A 23,519-nucleotide genomic window follows, 5' to 3' on the forward strand; every position below is an offset into this window, starting at 1 on the left:
CTATTAGTTTGCATGTCTTCCATATTTTTTTATCCATCTATCTTGTAATTCCCACTAAATCTGTTTGTACGTTATAGCTTATAAAATATTCCTACACCCAAAATATGAATTGCAGAACTATAGTAAAGTGTCTTCTCAGAGAACATTCAATGAACATGCTAATAAATATGTATAATATGATCTACAGGCCATAAATAAGATTTACAAATGCAAACTGATTTAAGCATAACTGTGGGTGCTCCCAAATGTATGTTCAAATCCACACACAACTACAGAGCCGATTGTGCACATGCAAAACAGTTTAACAAGGGCATGCATCCAAACTATATGATAACAATATTTTTTACGTTCTTTGTATTCATATACAGATACATTGCATTAACTCTCATCCAGGTGTTGTAATGATTTGATATGGCCACTGGAAACCGTAGGGATGAAACTGAGATGGCTTCTTTAATCCTCATTTATTACTTGCTCCAAGCTCACGTTACAAACAGCAACAACTTGCATTCCCCGATGCAACACACTGAACCCCGTATCACTCCGCCCCTGTCGTGAACCCACACAACTGTATTAGTGCGCGGCACTATATCCTACAGGTGTGGAGGAGTAGGGAGGTAAAGCACTTCAGCCTGCCACAGTCCCTTTTTGATTGTACCACTAGAAGGAGCCAAAGTCAGATATTTTTAGAGTCGACACCTGGTGGCTTAAAAGGCACCTTCACGTGTGTCAGTTTGGTTTAATTTATTGTTAGAGGTTATGGTTAAATGGTGGATGTGCCTTTTTTTTTCATTGTTTTTATTGGAATTTTTTTGTTTCTATTCAACAAACAAACAGTGTCTACAAAACTAGACACAAAACAAAACAAGCACAAAACATACATGACAGCTCTAAAGGATAAGCATATGGCATGATACAAGAGGTGATGAATCTCACAGTGCACGGATGTCATTCAAGTCCACAGCAGTCCTTTTAATAGGGTGGAAGAAAGGTCTAGACCGAAATAATCCAAAAATGGGCGCCACACTCTGTAGAACTGATCTACAATGTGATGTATGATGTTGGTGAGATATTCTAAAGGGATCAATTCAAAAATTATTTTGCGCCAACCACAGACAGAAGGGACCTTGTCACTAATCCACTGCACAAGAATATTTTTCCTAGCTGCAAATGTTAAAATATTATACAATCTTTTGTTGACTGCTGTTTTCAAACAGACACTTGGAAGACCTAGAATCATGGATATGGGGTCCATTCCTATATTAATATGAAAAATTCTCTCTATTTCACTCATAACTTCAGCCCAGTATCTTTGAAGTTTATAGCAAGACCAGAAACAATGAGTTAAAGTTCCCACATCAGTTTTACACTTGAGACACAGAGGGATGTGCCTTTTTAACAGAAAACATCATGCATTATTTGTGAGATTGGTGTGATTGTGTTTAACTGATAGCTGAGATTGATTTTTTCTGAGTGAACCGTGAAAAAGAGTTGTTATATTATTGCTTTGATATCATTGATTATTGCTATTGATAGCATTCTTTGGTTTAGCATTAAAAATAAATGAACTCTAGTTTTCTCATGTCATTTTGCCTCATGGTCGCTGCCTGAGTCCTTTTTGTACTTTAAAGATGTTCACTGTGTAGAAGTGCATTGTTCCAGAGACATATCTGATCTTAAGTTGCGTCTCTGGCATATTTCCAGTGTGAAAGTGTGTGTTCGGTAAACTGAGGTGTTCCCGTAGGTCCAATTCTGCCAGAGCGGTCCCCCCACTTGTAATCCTGCAGATCCAAACTAAACTCTCACTCATCATCTCGGCTTAAAATGACTTCATTACCTCGTCTGTACTGGGACCATAAAACCAGAATGACAAAAATTCTTCAAGTCGTTTGGCGAAAGAGCGAAACATTTCCTGAAAACCGGCTCACATTGCCCCCGCAGAGGAATGCCGTCGCTCTTATAAAGCGCCACAATGACCAATCAACCATAATTGCAGCTTGAATTTAGCACAGCACCACCCTTGCCAGTCTCTGTGTCCTGGCTGAAAGCAATTTTTTCTTTTTTCATTTCTAGGGCCCTAAATCAACCCCTGCAATTTACAGCAAACTGTCTCATTGAAAAGACTCACGTGTGTTTGCTAAATCGGGACGAGAATGGTCTGGGAAGGCGTTATTTCGGGAGAGCCTGCAGAATGCGTGGGACAGAGAAGTGGCACCCAGCTGATTGTGTTGCTCAAGTCTGGAGGGAGTTAGACTGAGGAAATCATTGACTCATTATCCGAGCTGCTTGGTTTTTAATCATGGAAAAATATACATGTTTTTACCAAGAACACACATAGAGCAGAATAATTCGTTTCCTGCTGCCTTTTGTCTCCTGTTGTAATTTCCCTGCTTGAAAAATGTAAAAAGAAAATATGTGTTCGACTCGTCACATTAACATCACAACAACTGATTTCAGGCTTAAATTTGCATTCAATTTAACTAATTGAACTGAATTTAAGATGTTGAAAATGGAACTCCTCATTCGTTTCAATTACTATTGCAGTAGGCAAGTCAAAAAAACTAATTGAACGTCATTTCTTTCTTTTTCTTTCTTTCTTTCGTTCTATCTGTTTCTTTCTTTTTTTTGTGCTGTCCTTGGTTGTCTCCAAACCCCTCCCTAATTCCATAGTACTCTTTGAGGCTTTCTTTGGATTTGCAACTGGCATGAGTCACAATAACCATTTAAAAGGCTTTCCCATTAACTAGAACTCCCAACTCCAAGTGTTTAAACCTCGGGCCAATACAATCCATGTAGTGTTACGTCTGTGAAATGCATGTCATGCTGCTCCCCTGCTGTGTCCTGGTTCTTCTGCTGCCCCGTCCATGTTTTACGGCGCCCACATTTATCCCAGAGGCATTGAGCTCTCCCTCCGCAGAACCACAGGTTGACTTGAAGCTGGCCACAGTAAGTGCATAATTGCATGAGCTACATGACAAATGTAGCTGTGTGACAAATGTTTGATGATTGGACTGCATGTGATTTAATCTCTTGTACAATTCCCCATATCACGGCAGTTTCACAGCGTCTCTTCTGCTGGGGTTAACTGCGATGCACGGAGCCGTTCTCTCCCGTTGAGATATAGTTTTTATTTCTTTTGACTTTGTGTGGGTGGAGGGCGGAGGTAATTGTCGCTGCACTGCCCTCTGAGTCCTCGAACATGTTGCAATGTATGCTTTTGCAGATTCTTTTAGCATCGTCTCATCCGGAATCATATAATTTTGTTCTTGTTTTTTTGGAAGAAAATGGTCAACCAGCATGAGGATTGATTATCATTGTTACTCGCTAAGGCTTAAGTCAGTTTACTTTTCGTAACTGTGATTAGAGAAGGTGTAATTTATAGATTCTCACCCAAAGGCTGTAGATTCATTCATGTAGAAATGCATGAACGAAATGTGCAATCTGATGGATACAGGGCCCTTTCATTTACCTGGCTCTTTAGTGCTAAGGGATAACTGATGTGGATTGTCAAATTCCCTCATAGGAATACCTTCAGCAGTATTACAACCTGCAACAAGAGCCCATGGTGCGCATGAAGCGGAGCGGGCCCACCTTCACCTCCAAAGTGAAAGACATGCAGATGTTCTTTGGGCTCAATGTGACGGGTGTGCTGGACGTAGACACCAGGGAGGTGATGAAGAGCCCTCGATGTGGCGTTCCAGATGTGGAGGAGTACAGCCACATTCAGACAACACGCTGGAACAAGAACGTCATCACCTACAGGTATCTATGTGGTCTTTTAATGATATGGAATAAGACAAAACTGCAATAGAGTTATCACTGAAGAAAAAGCCATGTCTGACCCAGACTGAACTTGAAACCAAAAAATAAAACTGTCTGAATGTTCCCAAAATGCAAACCATGCCAAATATGTGGGAAACTATTTGAGAAAGCAGGCAATTAAACTTTTGGCAGAAAAAGGGAAAAGCTTCTGTTCCAAAACATTGTAAACAGATTTTATGTTTGGGACTTGGAATGTTATGAGATCATCAGTGCCAGGATCAGGATACAAGTTTGAACTTATATGACACAGTCTAAAAATCCAAATCCACGATTACATGTAGCACAAAAGTGTAATTGTAGAGCACATAAGCAACATGGCTACTGTTGTCATCAGATTTGATATACGTGTCCTGATCTTCATATGAACCAACAGAATGACACATTTCCTTTGCAGCATCGGCAGGTACACCAGGGATTTGCCTCGTAGCACTGTGGACTCTTTGGTTGAGTCAGCGTTCAGCGTCTGGGCCAGAGCCAGCAGCCTGACGTTTGTAAGGTCGCACACCCGCAACGCTGACATCATGGTGGAGTTTGTGACCTACGGTGGGTTTGTCTTGCTGCATGAGGATGCACTGAGTAGTTTAACCCATGCTCACATACCGAAATATGTACATATTTTTCATGTAAATATCGAATGACAGTTAAAAGGAGAACCTGAGTAGTAATTAAGCGGCTCACCGAGGCAGCGTTATCACGCACTTGGCTGCTGAACATGAAAGAATCATTCAGATGAGGCGAGCAGAGGCCTGTAATTTTCCAGTGTCATGAAAGAAAATGTTTTTCTCTGTGGTTTCTCTGTTTCATGTGTGACCTGGCTCATATCATGAAGCTCATGGTGACTTGTATCCATTCGACGGACCCAGTGGCACGCTGGCTCATGCCTTCGGTCCAGGGTCGGGTGTTGGGGGCGACACCCACTTTGATGATGCTGAGCACTGGACTGCAGGAGGAAGAGGTGCCCGAACTGAATCGCACCAACACGTTCATGCTAAAAGAACTGTTTATTGCATAATTCTTAAATACGGCAGGCAGAATTGGGAAGACTGGGATCGGACCGCCTGAGCCACAGCCGTGATGTTCAGTGCATTTTTTCTTTTGCAGGCTTTAATCTTTTCGTGGTTGCTGCACATGAATTTGGCCACGCTTTGGGACTAAAGCACTCCAGAAACCCAGACTCACTGATGTACCCGACCTACAAGTCCTCCCATCCTGCCAACCTCCTATCCAGAGAAGATGTAGCAAATATCAACGCACTTTACAGTAAAGAGTTTTAATTTATCCACAATATACAATTGTTGATTAACAACCCAACCCTAACCCGAACACCGATACAGCTGTTATAGTTGCTGTGTATTTCACTTTATATTTCCTCCGAAGTGGAACCTGATCGAAAGTGTGTGCTGATGTACGTTAGGCCGAGCCCGAGGTCGTCAGAGTCACTCTCCGAGGTACGAATGGAGCTCTCAGTATAACCAGTGGACGTCAGGATCTCTGTTCCCTCGACTCCTGCAGAACAAATGTTCTCCAGACATGACCTTTGACGCAGTGTCCACTCTCGGGGATGCCACTTTCTTTTTCAGAGAAAGGTATGTCCATGATTTTTTATTTCAACGACAAGACGACAATATGTGTATTCTATTGTAAAGAAAATGACAACAACAATTTCTGACACATTTTATTAGATCAGAGTGTGTATTTATTCAATTCCAAAATTCACAAATAACAATTTGCAATTACAATTTATAAAAGGTAAGAGCAAAGATAGATAATGCATTTATCTTAAAAGGTACATATCTCAATTTTTTTGTCATTACATTTAACAAAGACCATTTGGAAATCTCGATTTTAATATATTTTGAAAAAATACAATAATCAAAATACGTGTTGACCTTACTGACATTTCCCCCCCCCCCCCCACAAGATATCTCTGGATTAAACATAACGAACAGTTCGACATCAAAGAAGGTCCCATCACCAACTTCATGCCCAAGATTGAAACGAGCATCGATGCTGCTTTCTGGGTACCTCGCAGATCCACTGCTTATCTTATTCATGGTAACTATCTTTACTTCAGTGTTGAAAATAAACGGCATCAATTACAACAGCTGATTCGAAAGCTCCCCAAAATGCGGATGAGTCCTTCGACCCCGGGGCAATGGAGGCTCCACCAGGTGGATCCGTCCCAGACAAACATATCACATTTATTTATTTTTGCTTCTGTGGCAAATGTTTTCAAAAGGGTAATGGCAAGTGAGGCGACTCATTATTAGTAATATTGATAATATTATCTATATTATAATATTCGTTTTTAAATATCAACTGAACAGCTCACGATACAAAAAAACAAATATCTTTATAACAACAGGTGTAAGGGCGGGTCAAGCTGGTGGTGCAATAAGAAGACCAGACCGTTTCATCTTATTTCGGCCGAGCTGCATCCTTCCTCGGCCGAATAGACTGGGTCGTCAGAAGGATGCGGCCCTTGAATTGAAACAAAGCTTTTGTCCTCTTATTCCAATGAAACTCGTATTGGTCCCAGCACTCTAAATGTACATTTCATTCTCGATCTGAAGGTAGAATCATTTGGACAGTCAGACTTCCATTGATATTAATGCTTTGACAGGGTCAATGTTCTGGACAGTGAAAGGTTCTCTTGTGAAAGGGAAGCCCAGAGCACTCAGCCACTTTGGATTTCCAGTCTGGGTGCAGGAGGTTGACGCAGCCGTGCACATAGTGAAAACAGGACGCACACTCTTCTTCATGCATGACATTTACTGGAGGTAAGTCAACAAATCAACAACATCACAGATACAAATATTCCAAATATGTATTTACTCAACAGGTGGTTAGCACTGCTGCCTCAAAGCAGGAAGTTTCCCACTGGGTTCAAACCCCAGCTTGGTCAGCTGTGAACATGTTTACCCCTTGTGTGAGTGGGTTTTCTCAGGCTAAATTATGCGTAGGTGTAAATTTGAGTGTGAATGGGTGTTGTTTGTCTCTATATTTTGGCCTTGCGATATGCCGCCTCTTGCCCAATATCAGCTGGGATTGGCTCCAGCTAGCATCCTGCAACCCTCAAAGGATAGGCAATATAGATAAAGTTCGAATGAATGGATGTTTATCACAGCAGGGAGTTTGGTTGGATATTTCTAATTATGTGAAGTTATTGTACGCCGAACTGCTTACCTTTATTATGCACTCCAAGTACAAGGATGTCATTTGTAAACCACCGCCAAGGTCAAATAGGCCTCTGAAATTTAAGCAAGCTGCACGGAATTTGATGCAATCATAAATATCAGTTCCCTAAATAACATATTTTTTTTCCAAATTGTGTTATGTTAATACTAATGTGTAGAGCTGATTCACACAGCACTGATTCATATGGACCTGGACATTGAAAAAGTTTGCTCACATCTAACTGTAACAGTTCCCCAGTCGTACCTCATGCAGTGCTCATAGGCCTCAGTGTGACCTTGTGGTTTGATGATGTGATCATAAAGTTACAGCCGAACACAAACTCTGTGTATTAGTTTTGTAAAACAAGCAGGTGCTCCTGGGTCACAGCTTTTCTTTTTTCTTCTCAGTTACAATGAAAACCGAAGGGTTATGGACTTTGGTTATCCAAAGTACATCAGCGAGGATTTCCCAGGAATCAACTCGACAATAAATGCTGCTGTTTATAAAGATGGTGAGAAAAACATTGTCATGGTTTCCCTGTATGTTGTATAGTTGCAGCTGATGGAAGCTACAAAGGTATTTACAGCAAAACATAGAGATGGAGGAAAATGCAAAAGACTAAAAATATACTACTGGGTGTTGCTGGAAAAGTGCAGTAATCTTCTTTATGTTCAGCTGGCAGTATATTTCTGTCTATAGCTTTAAGGGCTTTTGCGAGTTGCAACGGTATTAGTAGAACAGGCATATTGATTTAAATGCAGTGTAGTTTTTACAGAGCGTTCCCCTCTATCATTTAAACTGTATAATTTAACAATTAAAGTCCTTCATGCAATATACTGTAACTTTAACTGCGAGCAACGGTGGAGAAAATATGCACATCATCATCATCATGATCATCAGATATTAAAAACAGCATTCCAGAGGGCACCATATGAAATATGTGAATCAATTTGTTTGCTTCTCAATTGTCAGATACATTTTTTTCATCTTCCAGGTTTCATCTACTTTTTTCTCGGACCACAAGTCTACCAATACGACTACACCCAGAAACTTGTTGTCGCAGTTGAGAAAGCTAATTCCTGGCTCGGATGTTGAAAGAGCTGCTGAAAATCCACGACCAGGCCAGAAGGAAGTTACCTGAAAGCAACGATTTGAAATTAAAAAAAGACATTTTTTGAGTGAAGTTTTATTTATAATTGGAAAGAATAAACAACAACAACTGACAACCCAACTTGTATGTGTGGTTTTTGAACGATAGTAGAAATAAGTGTTTCCATTTTTTGCTTTTTATTAAATCTTCACTTCACTTTACAGATGTGATGACAGCAGAGGGTAAATCATGTGTCCCTCACTAATTAACACAATTTCCATGCTTCTGGTTTCCTTACTACAAAACACACACACAGCTTTCATCATTATAGACAGAGAGCCCAGACATGTATGTAGACGTTTCATTGGGAGGTTTCAACCACAAAACCTCCAGACAATTTGGGCAGGTAGAACCAGCTGTAACCACCAGGACTGTGCATGTTTGGGCCAAGGGATTGCCCGACAATCCCTGGGAAACGCTCCCATATAAAAAATGTGAAGCCTGCTGAGAATGTGCATTTAAAACATGGAGCCGCTCCGGCTGTGGATACTTGTTTTGGGCTCTCTGATTTTTGCGGAAACCTTGTGGACACGGGCCATTGATCTGGATCAGCAGCTCAGGCCAGAGGATGTGCAGCTGGCTGAGGTTTGTGGGTAGAAGGCGGTTGTATAGTTTATATAAGAAAAACTGATTTTGGAAACCCAGTATAACATTTATGATTGTGATTTTTATTTCAAGAAATAAAGTGAAGAACTACTTAAAAAATTATAGTATAATAATTATAGTATTATTTGAAACTGTTACTGTATTTATGATGACAAATCTGATTTGGTTCCACTATGAAAGTGACAATACTGATGAGTCATTTGTTACAGCACTGACTGTATATTATTGTCAGAAATTCATTCAAACATAAAATCAACTACAAATACTTCATTGCATTACGAGAGATAATTCTATTTATACTTTTATTACTATATAACTATTGCTGAATACAGACAAGCATATATTTAGATCCAATCTTTTTCCACAATTAAGACCTCAGTAATTTCAACTGAACTGGGCATGTGAGTTCATAATCTACATGACTTTGCAATATGTATTTAATTGAATTTGCATTTAATTGGAAAATGGTTATAATCATTGCATCGACTACAGTTCAACTCATTTTCCTCCACCAGATTGAAAAATACAAAATATTTCATGGATTTTTCAACCTAGTTTTTTTTATATTTTGCACAACAATTATAGTATACATGTCGATGCATCTGCTGTAGCCTCTCATCATAGATACATTACAGTCATACTCTGTACAGTGTGACACAGTAAACATACACAGCACAATTTAAAGTACAAATGCCTTTGTAGCCATTCATAAAAAATATGTACCTGAGCCTCTGAGACTGCACTCCTCTCACCACAGGGCTACCTCAGGAGGTTTTACAACCTGAATCACAGAAGCAGAGACAGAATGCCAGTGAGGCGGATTCGCTCCACGCCTGTCGTGGAGGAGAAGGTTAGAGAGATGCAAAACTTCTTTGGTCTGAGAGAGACGGGACAACTGGACCTCCCCACCCTGGATGTAATGAGGGAGTCGAGGTGTGGTGTTCCAGATGTGGACAACTTCAGCTTTTACCCAGAGAAGCCAAAATGGAGAAACCATACCATCACATACATGTGAGATGTTTTGTGTCAACTTGGAAACATGCTTGCTAATGTTTTTGCTGCTCAGCAATGTTTTTTGGGTCGTCCGTCAGTCCGTCCCATTTTGTGGACGTGATATCTCAAGAACGCCTTGGGGGAAGATTTAAAAAAATTGGTAGAAACAATAGCTTGGACCTAAGAATGAAGTGATAACATTTTTGTCTTTAAAGGTCAAGGTCACTGTGGCCACAAAAAACACAAATTGTTTTGCCTTGTGAATGCTTATACTCCAGAATACTTTGAGTTGAAGGAGACCTTATCTGATTCTGGATTTAAAAAACCTGGAAACCGCAGCGTAGTATCTTTAGTTCTATGTGATCCTTCAGATCCATTTGGAGGTACCTGCAGCTGTTGCTTATGATGACATATTGCACCATGTTTTTCCACTGCATGCAGGATTGCCAAATACACTCCGGACTTGAAGAGAGAGGATGTGGAAAAGTCCTTTCGCTCAGCGCTGAAGATGTGGAGTGATGCCGCACCACTGAGGTTCATTAGAGTCAACCACGGCAAAGCTGATATTGTCTTCTCCTTTGCCCGCAGAAGTAAATATGCAAACCACTCCTCATAAACTATTTCTGGTGATAATGTGGTATTTTATTGACACAGAGATCAGTAAGACAGATTTTCCTCTAAACCCTGAATCATTCCCTCCGTCTGCTGTAGCTCATGGAGATTTCTTTCCCTTTGACGGGCCCCGGGGTGTGCTGGCTCACGCCTTTCAGCCTGGAGAGGGGATAGGAGGAGACGTGCACTTTGATGAGGATGAAATGTGGACAGCAGGGAGTCAAGGTTTGTCACTCAAACCCTGTTGGTGATTCTGGTGACATACAGTAGTTTCCACAGGAAATAAGGCTAAAGGCTGATCCTAAGGCATGAATCACAATGTGAAAATCCGACTGTTTCAGACTTTCACCGACATAAAAATCTTGAAGCACTCGTACCCCCAAACTGTACATAAAAGGGATACACTTCAACTTCCTGTGAGTCACTTTGCACAAAAGCAACTGCTAAGTTAAATTGATTGAATTTTAAAAGGTGTTGAGGTCAGTATCTTCTCATGCCTCCATGCTGGGGACTGCCAGTGCCCAGAGATGTGACATTTCAGGTTGTCCATCCGTCCATCGCATTGTTATGAACACGATATTTAAAGAACGCATTGATGAGATCTCTTCAAATCTGGCACAAATGCTCACATGGACTCATAGATTAACAAACTAGAATGTGATGGTCAAATGGCAAAGGTTACAGTGGCCTCACATGTGTTTGACCATTTGAATATGATATCTCAAGTCTGACATTAAGGAATTTCTTCACATTTTGACTAGTTGTCACTTGGACTCAAAGATGAATTGATTCGATTTTAGAGGTCTTGAATGTATAATACTAATAGAAAGATAGGAATCAACTTTGACCATAGTGAAGAAAAGCTGTTGCCCGACTGTGCATGGGTTGACAGCCTTGCACCCCACTGATTTCACAGCAAGTGTAGGGGACAGAGCCTCTACCAACGAGGAACGAGACACAATTCTCTTACAGTATTGTCACACTTTAATGCTCAGAGCATGGTGCATACAACAAAGGTTAGTTTGTAATGTGCACCCCGATGGGAAGCAGATCTTTGTCTTTATACATTTGGCTCATCCCTCCCCCTCTGGTTGGGGTTGTTACAAAGTCAAAGGTCAGGTACTTCTGATGACATCAAGGCAACAATGCCTTAGTTAAAGCAATCAGGCCAAGATTCAATCAGTTGTACAAGATACAGCATGATCAAGGTTACATTGTATGAGATTCAATCATGAACAATCAAAGGGGAAATGAACATGAACATATTGTGGTCAAAATGTTACATTTCCCTGACAGACATGACTGGTGAGGGTGTGGCCACTAGTACGCATGACGCTGTACAACCCACAGGCAGCAGTGTGGCAACAGTCCCCAGTGTAATTCTGTGCTTATTGACCCTTTAAAGGGACTAATGGGTCTTCAATGCTGTATTTCAGGTTACAGCCTGTTTGCTGTTGCAGCTCATGAACTTGGCCACTCACTGGGTCTGACTCACTCGAGGGACCCCTCTGCGATCATGTACCCCAATTACAGGCATCACAGCAGTACACAGTACTCGCTGTCCAAAGATGACGAGCTTGGTATCCAAACATTGTACGGTGAGGAACGAGTTAACATTGTTAAACATATTATTTGCTGAAAACTTAACTCACAGAGAATTTTACCGTTTAGTAAGTAAAGTCTTCTATAATATTATTTCTTAGGAAAACCCACCAAAACTGTGGACACTCAACAGGTTCCCAAAAAGTGTGACCCCAACTTCTCTTTCGATGCAGCTACTATGATTGGAAATTATATTGTTTTCTTTAAAAACAGGTACGTTAGGTTTTGATTATGATCACTAGATTAACTTTTGTCTGGTTGCACTGTTATTGAGTCCACTTGTTGTTTCAATCCAGGTACATGTGGATGAGGACAACGAGGGCGACCTACTGGAATCGCCTAAGCGAGGGCCACAGCAGCTCATATTTGCCCAGCATCAGTTCTCACGTCGATGCCGCGTATGACATCCCAGCCAAAGGCTTGGCATACATATTCACTGGTAGAGTAATGGGCAGTCTGCAAGGCATCACTTATGCCATGTCAGCATGACAAGGCTTGATTTACAGGAGAGCACAATGTTGCACCCAAATTACAGCCTTGTGCAACCTAAGTGTTGCAGTTCATGCAAGAGGGGAATTGAGTTTGGCAACGCTTGTGGTTTGTTGCTGTTTTTCATAGCATCCCAAAATGCAGTGACACGGCTGTGTTTTTCCAGGTCATAAGTATTGGGTGGTTCAACGGCTTAAGATGAAAAGTCGCTCTGGCTCCATCTACGAGTTCGGCCTCCCAACAAGAATCAGGCAGGTCGATGCGGCCGTACATATCAGTGAATACGGGAAAACAGTTTTCTTCACTGGAGAGTTTTATTACAGGTAATGAGTTAAAATTGTAAAGGTTTTTCATAATAACAAAACGCTCAATGACATTTGAAAAAAAGTTTTTACCCATGAAACGACTAAAAAAACTAAATGCTTAAATTTTTTTCATTATTCTATGAATCATTGTCTATAAAATGTCACAACATTGTAAAGATTTCCTTCAAATTTTCCTGAACCTCAGATGGCATCCTCCAATGTCTTATTTTGCCTTCAAAACTGAAAGTCAGCTAAAAAAGCCCAAAAATAAAACTATAAACTGTCAAATTTCAGAGACATAACTCATTAATTAATGTTTTTTTTCTCCTGTTTTTATTAAAAAGCATGGCCTTCAGTTTGAGGCCAGGTTTATTGATTTCACTTTCAGTTGTTCTAATACTTTCATTCAAAACCCTGCGCTCATACTCCATCTAAGTTGGTGCTTAGATTTGCTCTACCTGTGCTCAAACTTGGTGCTTGCACTCAGATAGTTTGTTGTTTGGACAGATGTCCTGTGCTTCACTCCTTTGAGTGTCACTCCACACTTTATTATTATAACAGCTTCCCATCAGAAGCTAAGTTAATTGACCAATACCAAGGTTAGGTGAGTTACACCTGGCATTCCATTGGTTGGGGGAAATCGAAAGACTTCTTACCGAAGTACAGAAGAACAAATCCAAGAGCAGATGATAAACCCGAGAGTTGATGTTTCAAGCGATAATCTTGAGCATGAGCAGATCAAATCTAAGCACAAGCTGTGGCTATTTGAGTGCAAGAGCAGGGTTATGAGTGAAAGCATCAGAAAACCTGAATGTGAAATCAAAAAGTCAAACCATGAAGTACAAGAACACAAGATAGAACAAAACATTTTAATTGATTATCAACATTGAAAATCAATATAATTAATCAATCAGAAATTAAATAAATCAAGTACCAATGTGTTTACATTTATAGTGCCCATATACATGAAGTAATTAACAAAATTTGCTACTTTATATTTATCCACTAGACATTTGACTCAGATGTTTACCCTATAGCTGAACTGCTTTAATCCTGGCACAGCAGTTTAATCAAGGAACACCAGTTTAATCAGGGACCATCATACCCCAAAACATCAAATGAATTATTGTGTGACCTGGACAAACAAATTAATTTGAATGATGCCACATTCAGGTACGATGAAAGCAAGAGATGCATGGACCCTGGATTCCCCAGACTCATCCAAACAGACTGGCCTGGAATCCCGAGAAGGGTCGATGCTGCATTCAAGTTACATGGTAAAAAAAACAAAAACACAGTGTGGTCATGAACTCTATATAATGTGGACCTGAGCAGCAGGGCTCAAATGGAATACAGCTGAAATAGAATCTGTAATTTCTTGTTTTCACCATGCTTAGGTGGCAGACGGGTGGGGTTTACCGCACTGCACAAACTTTCATGAGGAAAACACCACTTTTTACCATTCTATAACAATGTATCAGTGAAGCAGATTTGAAGCAGAACTTGTCTGTTAACAACTGAACTTTGCTTCTCACATTTCCATCAAATTGATGGGATGACACACACTCAACATATGACAAGAAATAAAAATAGTTCAGAAAGTCTCTCTTTGCTCGTGTGATCTGAAATGGTCTCTCTATGATTTTCTGTTGACAGGCAGCATCTTCCTCCTCAGTGGGATAAAGTCCTACCAGTACGACTTCAAGCAAAAACGGGTGGTGAAAATCATATCAGCCAATTCTTGGCTGGGATGTTGATACAACAACTTCAGGGCTGGTTAAAAATGTAACACTTTCTATATATAACCACGAAGGAAAAGTTAAAGAAAGATAATGATAACATAGCATTAAATATTTAACTGCTATGTTGCTTTTGGGCATGTGTGTACCTGTATGTAAATTATATCTCTGAGTTCCCTCCTGGGGCATAGTGCTGCCCGTCTAATGTGTAAAGATGTACAGTACTTAATGTGTAAACAGAAATTATTTACCAACGTATTGGTCACAAACAAATTAATTAAGTTTGTTCAAATTGACAACGTAAGACAATTTATGATTTTGATTAGAAACTTCTTCATATATTTGTGTCACCAATTTAAGAATTTCTTAGTTGGTAAACTATTTTCTCTTGTATATTTCGAATTTCTTTAATCTGTTGAACTCAAATTGATGACATGTCAGAAAACATATTGTCTCATTAAAGTGAACTGAACAAAGCGTTTTGTTTAATAAAGTTCTCCAATGCTTTTTAATCCACTTATCTTTGCCCTTCAGGGTAGTGGTGGAAGATTGTATTCAAATTTCTTGATATCCAACTTCTTAGTTTAAAAATACCACCACGTCTACTGAAGTAAGTATCAAAAATGCACTTTAGTCAAGGTACTCAGTGATGAGGGAAAACAGCTGTCGTTATTAAACCTGTTTTGAATCATATGAATTTAGTATAAATATCTCAAAACTGTACTGTAATGAGTGAATGTAGTTATCTTCCAACCGTCCTCCAGTGCTGAACTTTTTCTCTTTGCAAGCGAGAAGGCCTGTGTTTTTCACTTTGTACAAGATAAACAGACACATCAAACCACTCAAACATAACCTTTGAGGTTAAGCCGTGTAACATTGGGTAACACTGTGTGTACAGAGCACTCATGTTTACCACCAAACTGAACTGTGGTCAGTGTACATGAGAGGTTATCGAAAGGCACAAGAGAACACTGTAAACAAGAAGGTATCATCTCCTCCCACTGTGTTATCTCAGGGGCCACTCTTTACTCCCCCCTCTGGCACAGGGGCTTATCTTAGCATATCCTGGAATGCTCTTATTCAGCTTTTATCAGAACGATACACACCTCGGGACGTTGAAGCTGCTCTTATAAGAGGAGAGCGGATGGAGAGAAGGGATCAACTTAACAACATGTCCCTCACTGAATTTTGGGTTGTACTACTGGCTTGTTTGACGCTTTGTCAGTCGGCACCGACCAAAGCTCCAACCGTTTCACCGAAGGATGAGAGACCTTGGGGGAGGTAATGACAAAACATTGAATACGAGGACCAGGTCCTTCTCTGGGCTCTTGTAAGCGGCCAAAGTGTTGGCTACTGAGGGATCTGCACTTCTCTGACCAATACCACATCCTTCCAACGAGTTTTGTTGTAATATGTCCGTTTTTGCGTAACCTTGCTTAAAAACAAACAAACCAACAGACAGGGGTGAAACCTCCTTGGTGGAGGTATATATATAAATATGACCCTGGAGTGACAATATTGACACCAACCATTAGGGTTTTTATTTATATAGAGCTTCTCTAGTCTTGATGACCACTCAAATTTCTTTATAGTACACCTATTCACACACACACACATTCATACAGTGTGTCTATTAGCATAATTTTTTTGTTCTATGGGGGGTAATTCGGGATTCTGCATCTTGCCAAAGGACACTACGTTATACAGGTGGGGAAGACTGGGGATCGAACTGCCAACCTTCTGGTTGGAGGATGACCGCTCTACCCGTCAGACACAGCCGCCCCAGATAATAATAATAATAATAATAATAATAATAATAATAATAATAATGATAAATGGTCTGAACAGGATAATCAGGGACACTCCAGATCTGACGCAGAGGCAGGTGGATGCAACCATCGCTCCAACCGTTTCACCGGAGGATGAGAACCTGGCTCAGGTAACGCAGTGGATGTTTTGTGTATTTGAGCTGCCTGGATCTGTCAGTCATTGGGAAGACACACTGTAGGGGAGACTATTCTGCCTTATCATCATCACAACTGTCATTGTCATCTTTTGTTGACTATCATCTTTTCCTCTCTGTTTGTCAGGGATATGTCTCTCAGTTTTATGGCGATGTTGGAACAAGTAACGTGACATTTCGAAGTCTCGTCAATGATTCATTCAGTGAGGACCTGGAGTCAATGCAGGCTTTCTTTGGCCTAGAGGTGATTTCAACATATTGAATGATTTGTATATTCACTAACAAGAAGAAACTCTGTAATTTTAAGCAATTACATGTCATGTCGTACTCTTTCTTAAGAATAGAAAGTACTTTCTATTTTGTTCTCAAATGATAAAACACAATAATCAGTTCTCGGCTTTCTTGGAATTATTTATAATATAACTCTTAATAATGTCACTACTGACCAAGGATTCATAAAAATAATCGTATTGTAGATGGCAAAATGTTACCATATTTCAAACTTCAGTTTAAAAAGTTATATGCGGTTTTTGCCTCATTTATCATCTGACCACCAGGTGACTGGCGTCCTGAATAAAGAGACAGTGGAGGTGATGAAAGCACCGAGGTGCGGCGTGTCAGACATCAGCCGATATGGACACTTCCATGGGAAACCCAAATGGGAGAAAAGACTAATCACATACAGGTAAGACGATCCGAGGTCAGTGCTGCAGTTACATCATTTGATTTGATGAATAGAGTGCCTATCTCCTCAAAGGCTCAACAGTCACCTCATGAAACCACATTTAAATTTTCTACATTTGAACCAAACTTCATACGCTCTTTAATATCAGTTCCCTAACATGTCTTTTTTCTGCAAAATCCATGAAATATTCTAAAAGGAAATTTAGGAAAATGTAAAAAAAACACTCTCACAATGTTTTAGAAAATGAAATCCGGATTTGGTACGCCCCATCCTGGATCTTCACCAAACTCTAATGGCTTCTTCTTTGACCCACAACACATCCTTACACTGAGTTTCATGCTAATCTATTCAGATTTTTTTGCGGAATCCTGCTAACCAACAAACAGGTGGACAAACAAATGCAGATAAAAATATAACCTTGGCGGAGGTAATGACCAAACATTGAATATGATGACCAGGTCTTTCTCTGGGCTCCTGTAAGCGGCCAAAGTGTTGGCTACTGAGGGATCTGCACTTCTCTGACCAATACCACATCCTTCCAACGAGTTTTGTTGTAATATGTCCGTTTTTGCGTAACCCTTGCTTACAAACAAACAAACCAACAGACAGGGGTGAAACCTCCTTGGTGGAGGTATATATATAAATATGACCCTGGAGTGACAATATTGACACCAACCATTAGGGTTTTTATTTATATAGAGCTTCTCTAGTCTTGATGACCACTCAAATTTCTTTATAGTACACCTATTCACACACACACACATTCATACAGTGTGTCTATTAGCATCACTTTTTTGTTCTATGGGGGGTAATTCGGGATTCTGCATCTTGCCAAAGGACACTACGTTATACAGGTGGGGAAGACTGGGGATCGAACTGCTGACCTTCTGGTTGGAGGATGACCGCTCTACCCGTCAGACACAGCCGCCCCAGATAATAATAATAATAATAAACATAATAATAATAATGATATATGGTCGGAACAGGATAACCAGGTACACTCCAGATCTGACGCAGAGGCAGGTGGATGCAACCATCGCTCAGGCATTCCAACTCTACAGTGACGTCATACCTCTGGACTTCAAACAGATCTACACCGGCAACGCCGACATCATGATCCTCTTCAAGGGTGGATGTGAGTCTAGATGATATAACTTCTACCATTAAAAAAATAAAATACAAAAATAACATAGCTGAATTCATCTCATAGTTTTGGAGCAATCTGACAAACTTTTCATCAGTGAAGCCAGCTGATTCTGGAAATCTTGTGCAGACAGTGCAAACTCTTAAACTATAGATTGCGTTTTCTTCTTTGTGCTTCTGCAGATCACGGGGACTTTTACCCTTTTGACGGAGCGAGTGGCGTCCTGGCTCATGCTAACTCTCCCGGACAAGGCCAGGGGGGAGACACACACTTTGACGATGATGAAACCTGGACTCTTACCCAGAGAGGTAAACCTTGTCCACTGACGCAGAATTGCATAATCTGTGTACTTTTCTGTTTGTCAGATGAGAGGTGACTGAAGCTGGAACTGTTCAGTTTGTGAGAGGAAAAAAGTCTAGATTTGATAATCTCAAATAACTTTTTTCGTCACCAAGGAAGTTAATAACAAAATTAAAATGTGCATGAAAAATCAAATGTAGTGTTTATCTTATAAAAACTGTCAGACTTATTTCCTTGTTGTTGTACACAGGTGTGAATCTGCTGTTGGTGGCGGCCCACGAGTTCGGCCACGCTCTGGGTCTGGATCACTCCAGGGACAGACGTGCACTCATGTACCCCACCTATCGCTATGTCGACACAAACGGTTACAGGCTACCAGACGATGACAGGCGCGGGGTTCAAGCCCTCTATGGTAAGAAAACAAACAAGCTGAACGTTTGATCTTCAAATGGCTTAATCCTCAAATCTGTTCCAAATGACAGAAAATACTGTTCAACAGTTATTAAAAGAATGAATACCAATTTGCAGTATCTGTTTCGATATTATGAACTGCACAGAATCTTTTTTGAATTCATTACGGTTTGTATGTTTGACAGCCAGACTGAACGAATTGTAATTTTCTTTAACTTAGATTGGGCCCTTTATATTGAAATACTTTATATTTCCAACAGGAGCGGGTCCTCTCTATGGAGGCCGCCATGTTTTTTACAGTAGTCCAAACTGGACAAACTAAACACCTTTTGAGTTTTATGATAACCACAGGTTGTCTTTCATGTTTGGAAGGGGAGGCTGAGGTGAGGGGTTTTCAGCTGCAACCTTAAACTTCACAACTAGAATTTCTAAATTCTACACAGTGCCCCTTTGATAAATGTTTGTAAAAGTGCATATTATAATTTCTTTATGTCAGTGGTTGTTTGTTTTATCGTGGCGTAAGAGCTTTTCTGTCACTCTTGATTTTTGCCACTCCTTGTCCCAGGAAGCCGTAGGCCAGTGCCCACAACCGCCCCAAAACCAAAACCAGATCCTCGTCCTGAACCTGAACCAGAGCCAGAGGAGCCAACAGAAGGACCTGACCCTCTGCCAAACCCCCGAGACGAGCAGTGCAGCCGCGGGCTGGTGTTTGACGCAGCTACCCCGGTGAGGGGAGAGCTGTTCTTCTTTAAAAACGGGTAATTTCTGAAAATATTGTAATCTTTGTATTTATGCGGCGCATGAATCCCATGTTGGTTTTAACAATTCAATTAAAATCCCTTAACAGATATTATTGGAGAAAGTCTTCAAATGGAATCCGTTTCACTAAAGTGGTGACAAAATGGCGAGGGATCAACTATGTGGATGCTGCGTTTGAAGTCCCACACAGGGATGCGTTTTATCTGTTTGAAGGTAATTTTCAAAGGGATTTGTTCAGTTAAATGATGAATGTAGTTATTAAAGTTATAAAAAAGTACTGTGAAGCTGTACAGGTGATAATATGATCCATCTGTTCTCTCCAGGTCGTCAATACTGGGGCATAAGGGCTTATGCAAAGACAATAATGTCAGGTTATCCAAAGTCTATCACCCGCCTCGGCCTCCCCTCCTCAGTCAGTAAGGTGGATGCAGCTGTTTATGTGCCAAATACTAGGAAAACACTCATATTTGTGAAAACACAGTATTGGAGGTGAGTGTTAGTCATGATCATAAATAATTTTGGTTTAAACACGACATGTACCTGTTGGCTAAACAACTGAGATAATTGATCACTGAAATATTAATTTGGTAAGATAATTTACAAAGCATATATGTGTCCTGTGTTGCAGCTATGATGAGAGCAAAAACCAAATGGACTCTGGATACCCGCGATCTATCACTTGGGATTTTCCAGGCATTGGCTCCAAAGTAGATGCAGCCTTTGAGAATTATGGTGAGAAATATTTGTTAACATTAAACCTGTTTTATATACGAGCCAAGAATTACCTTTGATTAGAATGACAGTAGGTAAGAACACATACATCAGCCAAGGCCCAAGAGTTGCTTAAATTCCAGATATTTCTCCCTATCTCACGATTTGTCAAAAAAAGGATTTATGGAGTGAAAACATAACCAGATTATTTATGTGTATCGTGTCAGTCTGTTTGTACCTTTTACTGGACTCTATATTATTATATAATATAAAATAATATTGATAATATAATATTAAATTACATTACATTACATTATATAACATTAAACTATATAATATTGAATAATATTATATTATATTATTTTAAGTCTGCATGTGTGTTTGTTTCTCTGTTTTTAACTTATTTGGCCCTGAAAAGACTTTGTGAATGTGACTGAAAAATGCTGCATGAATAAACTCTTTTTATTAGATCATATCTGCCCGCTGTTTAAAAAGGCAACTGTTTGCTTTCATGTTACCACGTTTTTTTTTTCAAGGCAATTGTGATATACATTGTTTTTTGTACCAAAGTCAAAGTAATTCTGTTATTTAACTGTAACTTCGGCTTGATACTTGGATATAAAGTGAATGTTCCCTTCCACAGGTTATCTATACTTCTCAAGTGGAGCCAGACAGAGTGAGTATGACCTGACAAACAAAAGGGTGGTGCGTGTACTGCTCAACTACGGCTGGCTCAACTGCTACTGACACACAACTGCAGAATCCCATGAATGAGTCAAGTGAAGAACAATGTTAAGTTTTACTCTATGATGAGGGGAACCTTGCTTGAATACAGATATTGTTCGACATATTTCAAATAAACGCAACTGAGGCAAAGTCAGTGATCAATTCTGTCAACAATCTCTGACCTTCATATTCTCCTGCTTAATTTTGTTCTGTATGGAATGTGCTGATGTTCTCCTCATTTCAGTAATGTTAGATGGAACATTTCTTGTGTCTTACAAATAAATATTAAAATGGATTCATGCAAACTCTTCTCTTCAATTTCATTGCCTCCTCTAGCCCTGTTTGGGGCGTCGCTTGCAGGGTGTTTTCATTTAAGTTCCATATCAACACAATTACACGGTAAAACAAATATAAACAACTTACGCCATTAGTTGTTCTCAGTTGTGTCTGGACTTTTATGTTGTGAAATAAACCAGTTTTTTCCTGTGTGCAGCAATTTTAGAATTAGGACCAGAGGGTTTCTTTAAGCTTCATAAGAGGAGATTTAATATTTAAAGAGAGCTGAGTCACTTCTGTGACATGAACATGGATCAATTAAGGATTTCATAGTTTGCTGTTTCATGTGACGATACAGTAACATCCAGGTTGAGGGACACAATAGACCCAGACCAGCGAGGTAATAGAGAGCACAAGCGTTGAGGCTATAGGAGCCACAAAGGCTTGGTTTACCAAAATTACAACGATATATTTTTGATAGTTAGGGTTTTATTTGTCCAGATGTTATAGGAACTTATCTTTGACATTTGTGCTGCCTCTCCAATGCAGTGGAGGTGAATGGAATTTTATTTGTCAGCAAACGTGCCTCCCATACTCATGGATAATCTCCTGGACGTGCTGTCAACCCGTATTATTTAGATTATAACCATCGAAGATAGGAGTTCCACTTGAAACTGTCCACTGTGAGGCCTATGAATTATCCCGTTCAGAACACACGCTTAAATTGGTCATGATCGGTGCTAGTCCTAACAAAGGCTTTCTGGAAATAACTAATCAAAAAAGGGAAAGCTAGCACTTGTATGGCCTTTCACAGTGAAAGAAAGGCACAGCAAAGGCAAAAAGTTAAATGTAATTTAATTTGGAGACATGGATTTCTCAGTAGCCTACATAGCAAATGGACCCAGTTTGTCCCTCTAATATTCACTCATGAATTTAAAGGAATGTGCTGCAAGTGAACTAAAGGTGTGTCATATTAACCTTCTAGTTGTTTTCAACACATCGACATAACCACAAAAACATTGAGGTCTGTAAAACATATCAGGGGTTGTTTAGCAATAATGAAGGATATGAGGAAAGTCGTGATTGGGAAACACTAATGATGCTGCTGGGAAAAAACAAAATCAAAGTAAACAGAATATTGAAATTATACTGAGTTTAAATGTTTGCAGCTGCAAGAGCAGAAACACATGTGTGTGGTGTACAGTCTGAGATATGTGGTAGGTATGACCTTATAAAACCTTGACAGAGAAAAATGAATCTTTCTTTGGTGCTTATATATGTCACGTGACCGGGATAAGAGCAGATTAAAAGAAACATTGTACGAATAGATGCCAGGTATTAGAGGAGGAAAAGAAAAGAAAAGTTAGCTGCAAAGTAATATACTGGTAATTGAGTTTATTCACATTATACTTAAGAACACTCAAAAAGTAATAACAAACAAAAGAAACCAAATGTTCAGTGTAACAAGGACAAGTTCAGTAAAGTGAAATTTATGTAAACATATTTCATTGGTTTGGTTTCATTCAGATACTGGTCAGAAAATGTCACACCTATCACTGCACTTTTATAATTGTTGGTAAACAGATTAAAGCACACCATTTATAAAAGCCTATTTCTATGTTCTTGTTATCATTACGTTTATTAAACATATCAGCCTATATGTATATTATATGTATGGTAATATTATGTGTGTAGTTTTGTATACAGAAGTTATATCATTATCTTGTATTTTAAGTTGTTCATGTTATTAAATACATTGAATACAAATAAAAACGTTTAGGCTAAGCCATTTATCAACATTTTTAAAACTTATACTGGTGTTAATTGGATTTTAAGGACAGAGATGACATGACGGGAAAAAAAATTGGAAATATAACTAACACGCTCAAGGCCTTCACCAAGCAGCAATAACAGGTTCTACTTTTCTAAATATAATCTCGTTTTAACGTTTTCTCAAACTTCAAAATAAACACCTCAAACCGAATATCCGGTGCAGGTCCCCTCAGTAATTAGGTCCGGTAGAAACAACTAATCTCTATAGCCTCAACA

General features: G+C 39.6%; 2 protein-coding genes across 2 annotated transcripts; both read left to right on the forward strand.

The window, feature by feature from the left end:
* The first annotated feature begins 2,811 nt into the window (after positions 1–2,811).
* Positions 2,812–21,499, forward strand: LOC133003663 (uncharacterized). Its single transcript, XM_061073453.1, has 29 exons — positions 2,812–2,946; positions 3,524–3,762; positions 4,217–4,365; positions 4,652–4,777; positions 4,924–5,089; positions 5,259–5,408; positions 5,744–5,877; positions 6,446–6,602; positions 7,407–7,510; positions 7,994–8,061; positions 9,513–9,766; positions 10,190–10,338; positions 10,460–10,585; positions 11,797–11,958; positions 12,064–12,175; positions 12,259–12,401; positions 14,413–14,474; positions 15,394–15,776; positions 16,344–16,434; positions 16,586–16,702; positions 17,016–17,143; positions 18,130–18,278; positions 18,470–18,595; positions 18,838–18,999; positions 19,564–19,756; positions 19,846–19,970; positions 20,081–20,246; positions 20,386–20,489; positions 21,112–21,499. The coding sequence occupies exons 1-29, from the start codon at positions 2,812–2,814 to the stop codon at positions 21,213–21,215; spliced, it is 4,284 nt and encodes a 1,427-aa protein (XP_060929436.1). The 3' UTR covers positions 21,216–21,499.
* On the forward strand, positions 8,615–14,513 carry LOC133003542 (matrix metalloproteinase-20-like). Its single transcript, XM_061073305.1, has 10 exons — positions 8,615–8,734; positions 9,513–9,766; positions 10,190–10,338; positions 10,460–10,585; positions 11,797–11,958; positions 12,064–12,175; positions 12,259–12,401; positions 12,618–12,774; positions 13,930–14,033; positions 14,413–14,513. Exons 1-10 carry the CDS (start codon positions 8,615–8,617, stop codon positions 14,511–14,513), a joined length of 1,428 nt encoding a protein of 475 aa, XP_060929288.1.
* Positions 21,500–23,519: the final 2,020 nt, after the last annotated feature.

The sequence above is a fragment of the Limanda limanda genome, chromosome 6 (genome assembly GCF_963576545.1).
Source record: "Limanda limanda chromosome 6, fLimLim1.1, whole genome shotgun sequence".
NCBI lineage: Eukaryota > Metazoa > Chordata > Actinopteri > Pleuronectiformes > Pleuronectidae > Limanda > Limanda limanda.

Excerpts from the sequence above, each read along its gene's own strand:
- LOC133003663 (XM_061073453.1), top strand. The coding sequence starts at position 2,812 with ATGCATGTCATGCTGCTCCCCTGCTGTGTCCTGGTTCTTCTGCTGCCC. Across the intron at positions 5,409-5,743 it reads ACTTTCTTTTTCAGAGAAAG|ATATCTCTGGATTAAACATA; the intron begins GTATGTCCATGA and ends CCCCCCCACAAG. Across the intron at positions 17,144-18,129 it reads AAAAGACTAATCACATACAG|GATAACCAGGTACACTCCAG; the intron begins GTAAGACGATCC and ends TGGTCGGAACAG.
- LOC133003542 (XM_061073305.1), top strand. The coding sequence starts at position 8,615 with ATGGAGCCGCTCCGGCTGTGGATACTTGTTTTGGGCTCTCTGATTTTT. Across the intron at positions 10,586-11,796 it reads GTGGACAGCAGGGAGTCAAG|GTTACAGCCTGTTTGCTGTT; the intron begins GTTTGTCACTCA and ends GCTGTATTTCAG. Across the intron at positions 12,176-12,258 it reads ATTGTTTTCTTTAAAAACAG|GTACATGTGGATGAGGACAA; the intron begins GTACGTTAGGTT and ends GTTTCAATCCAG.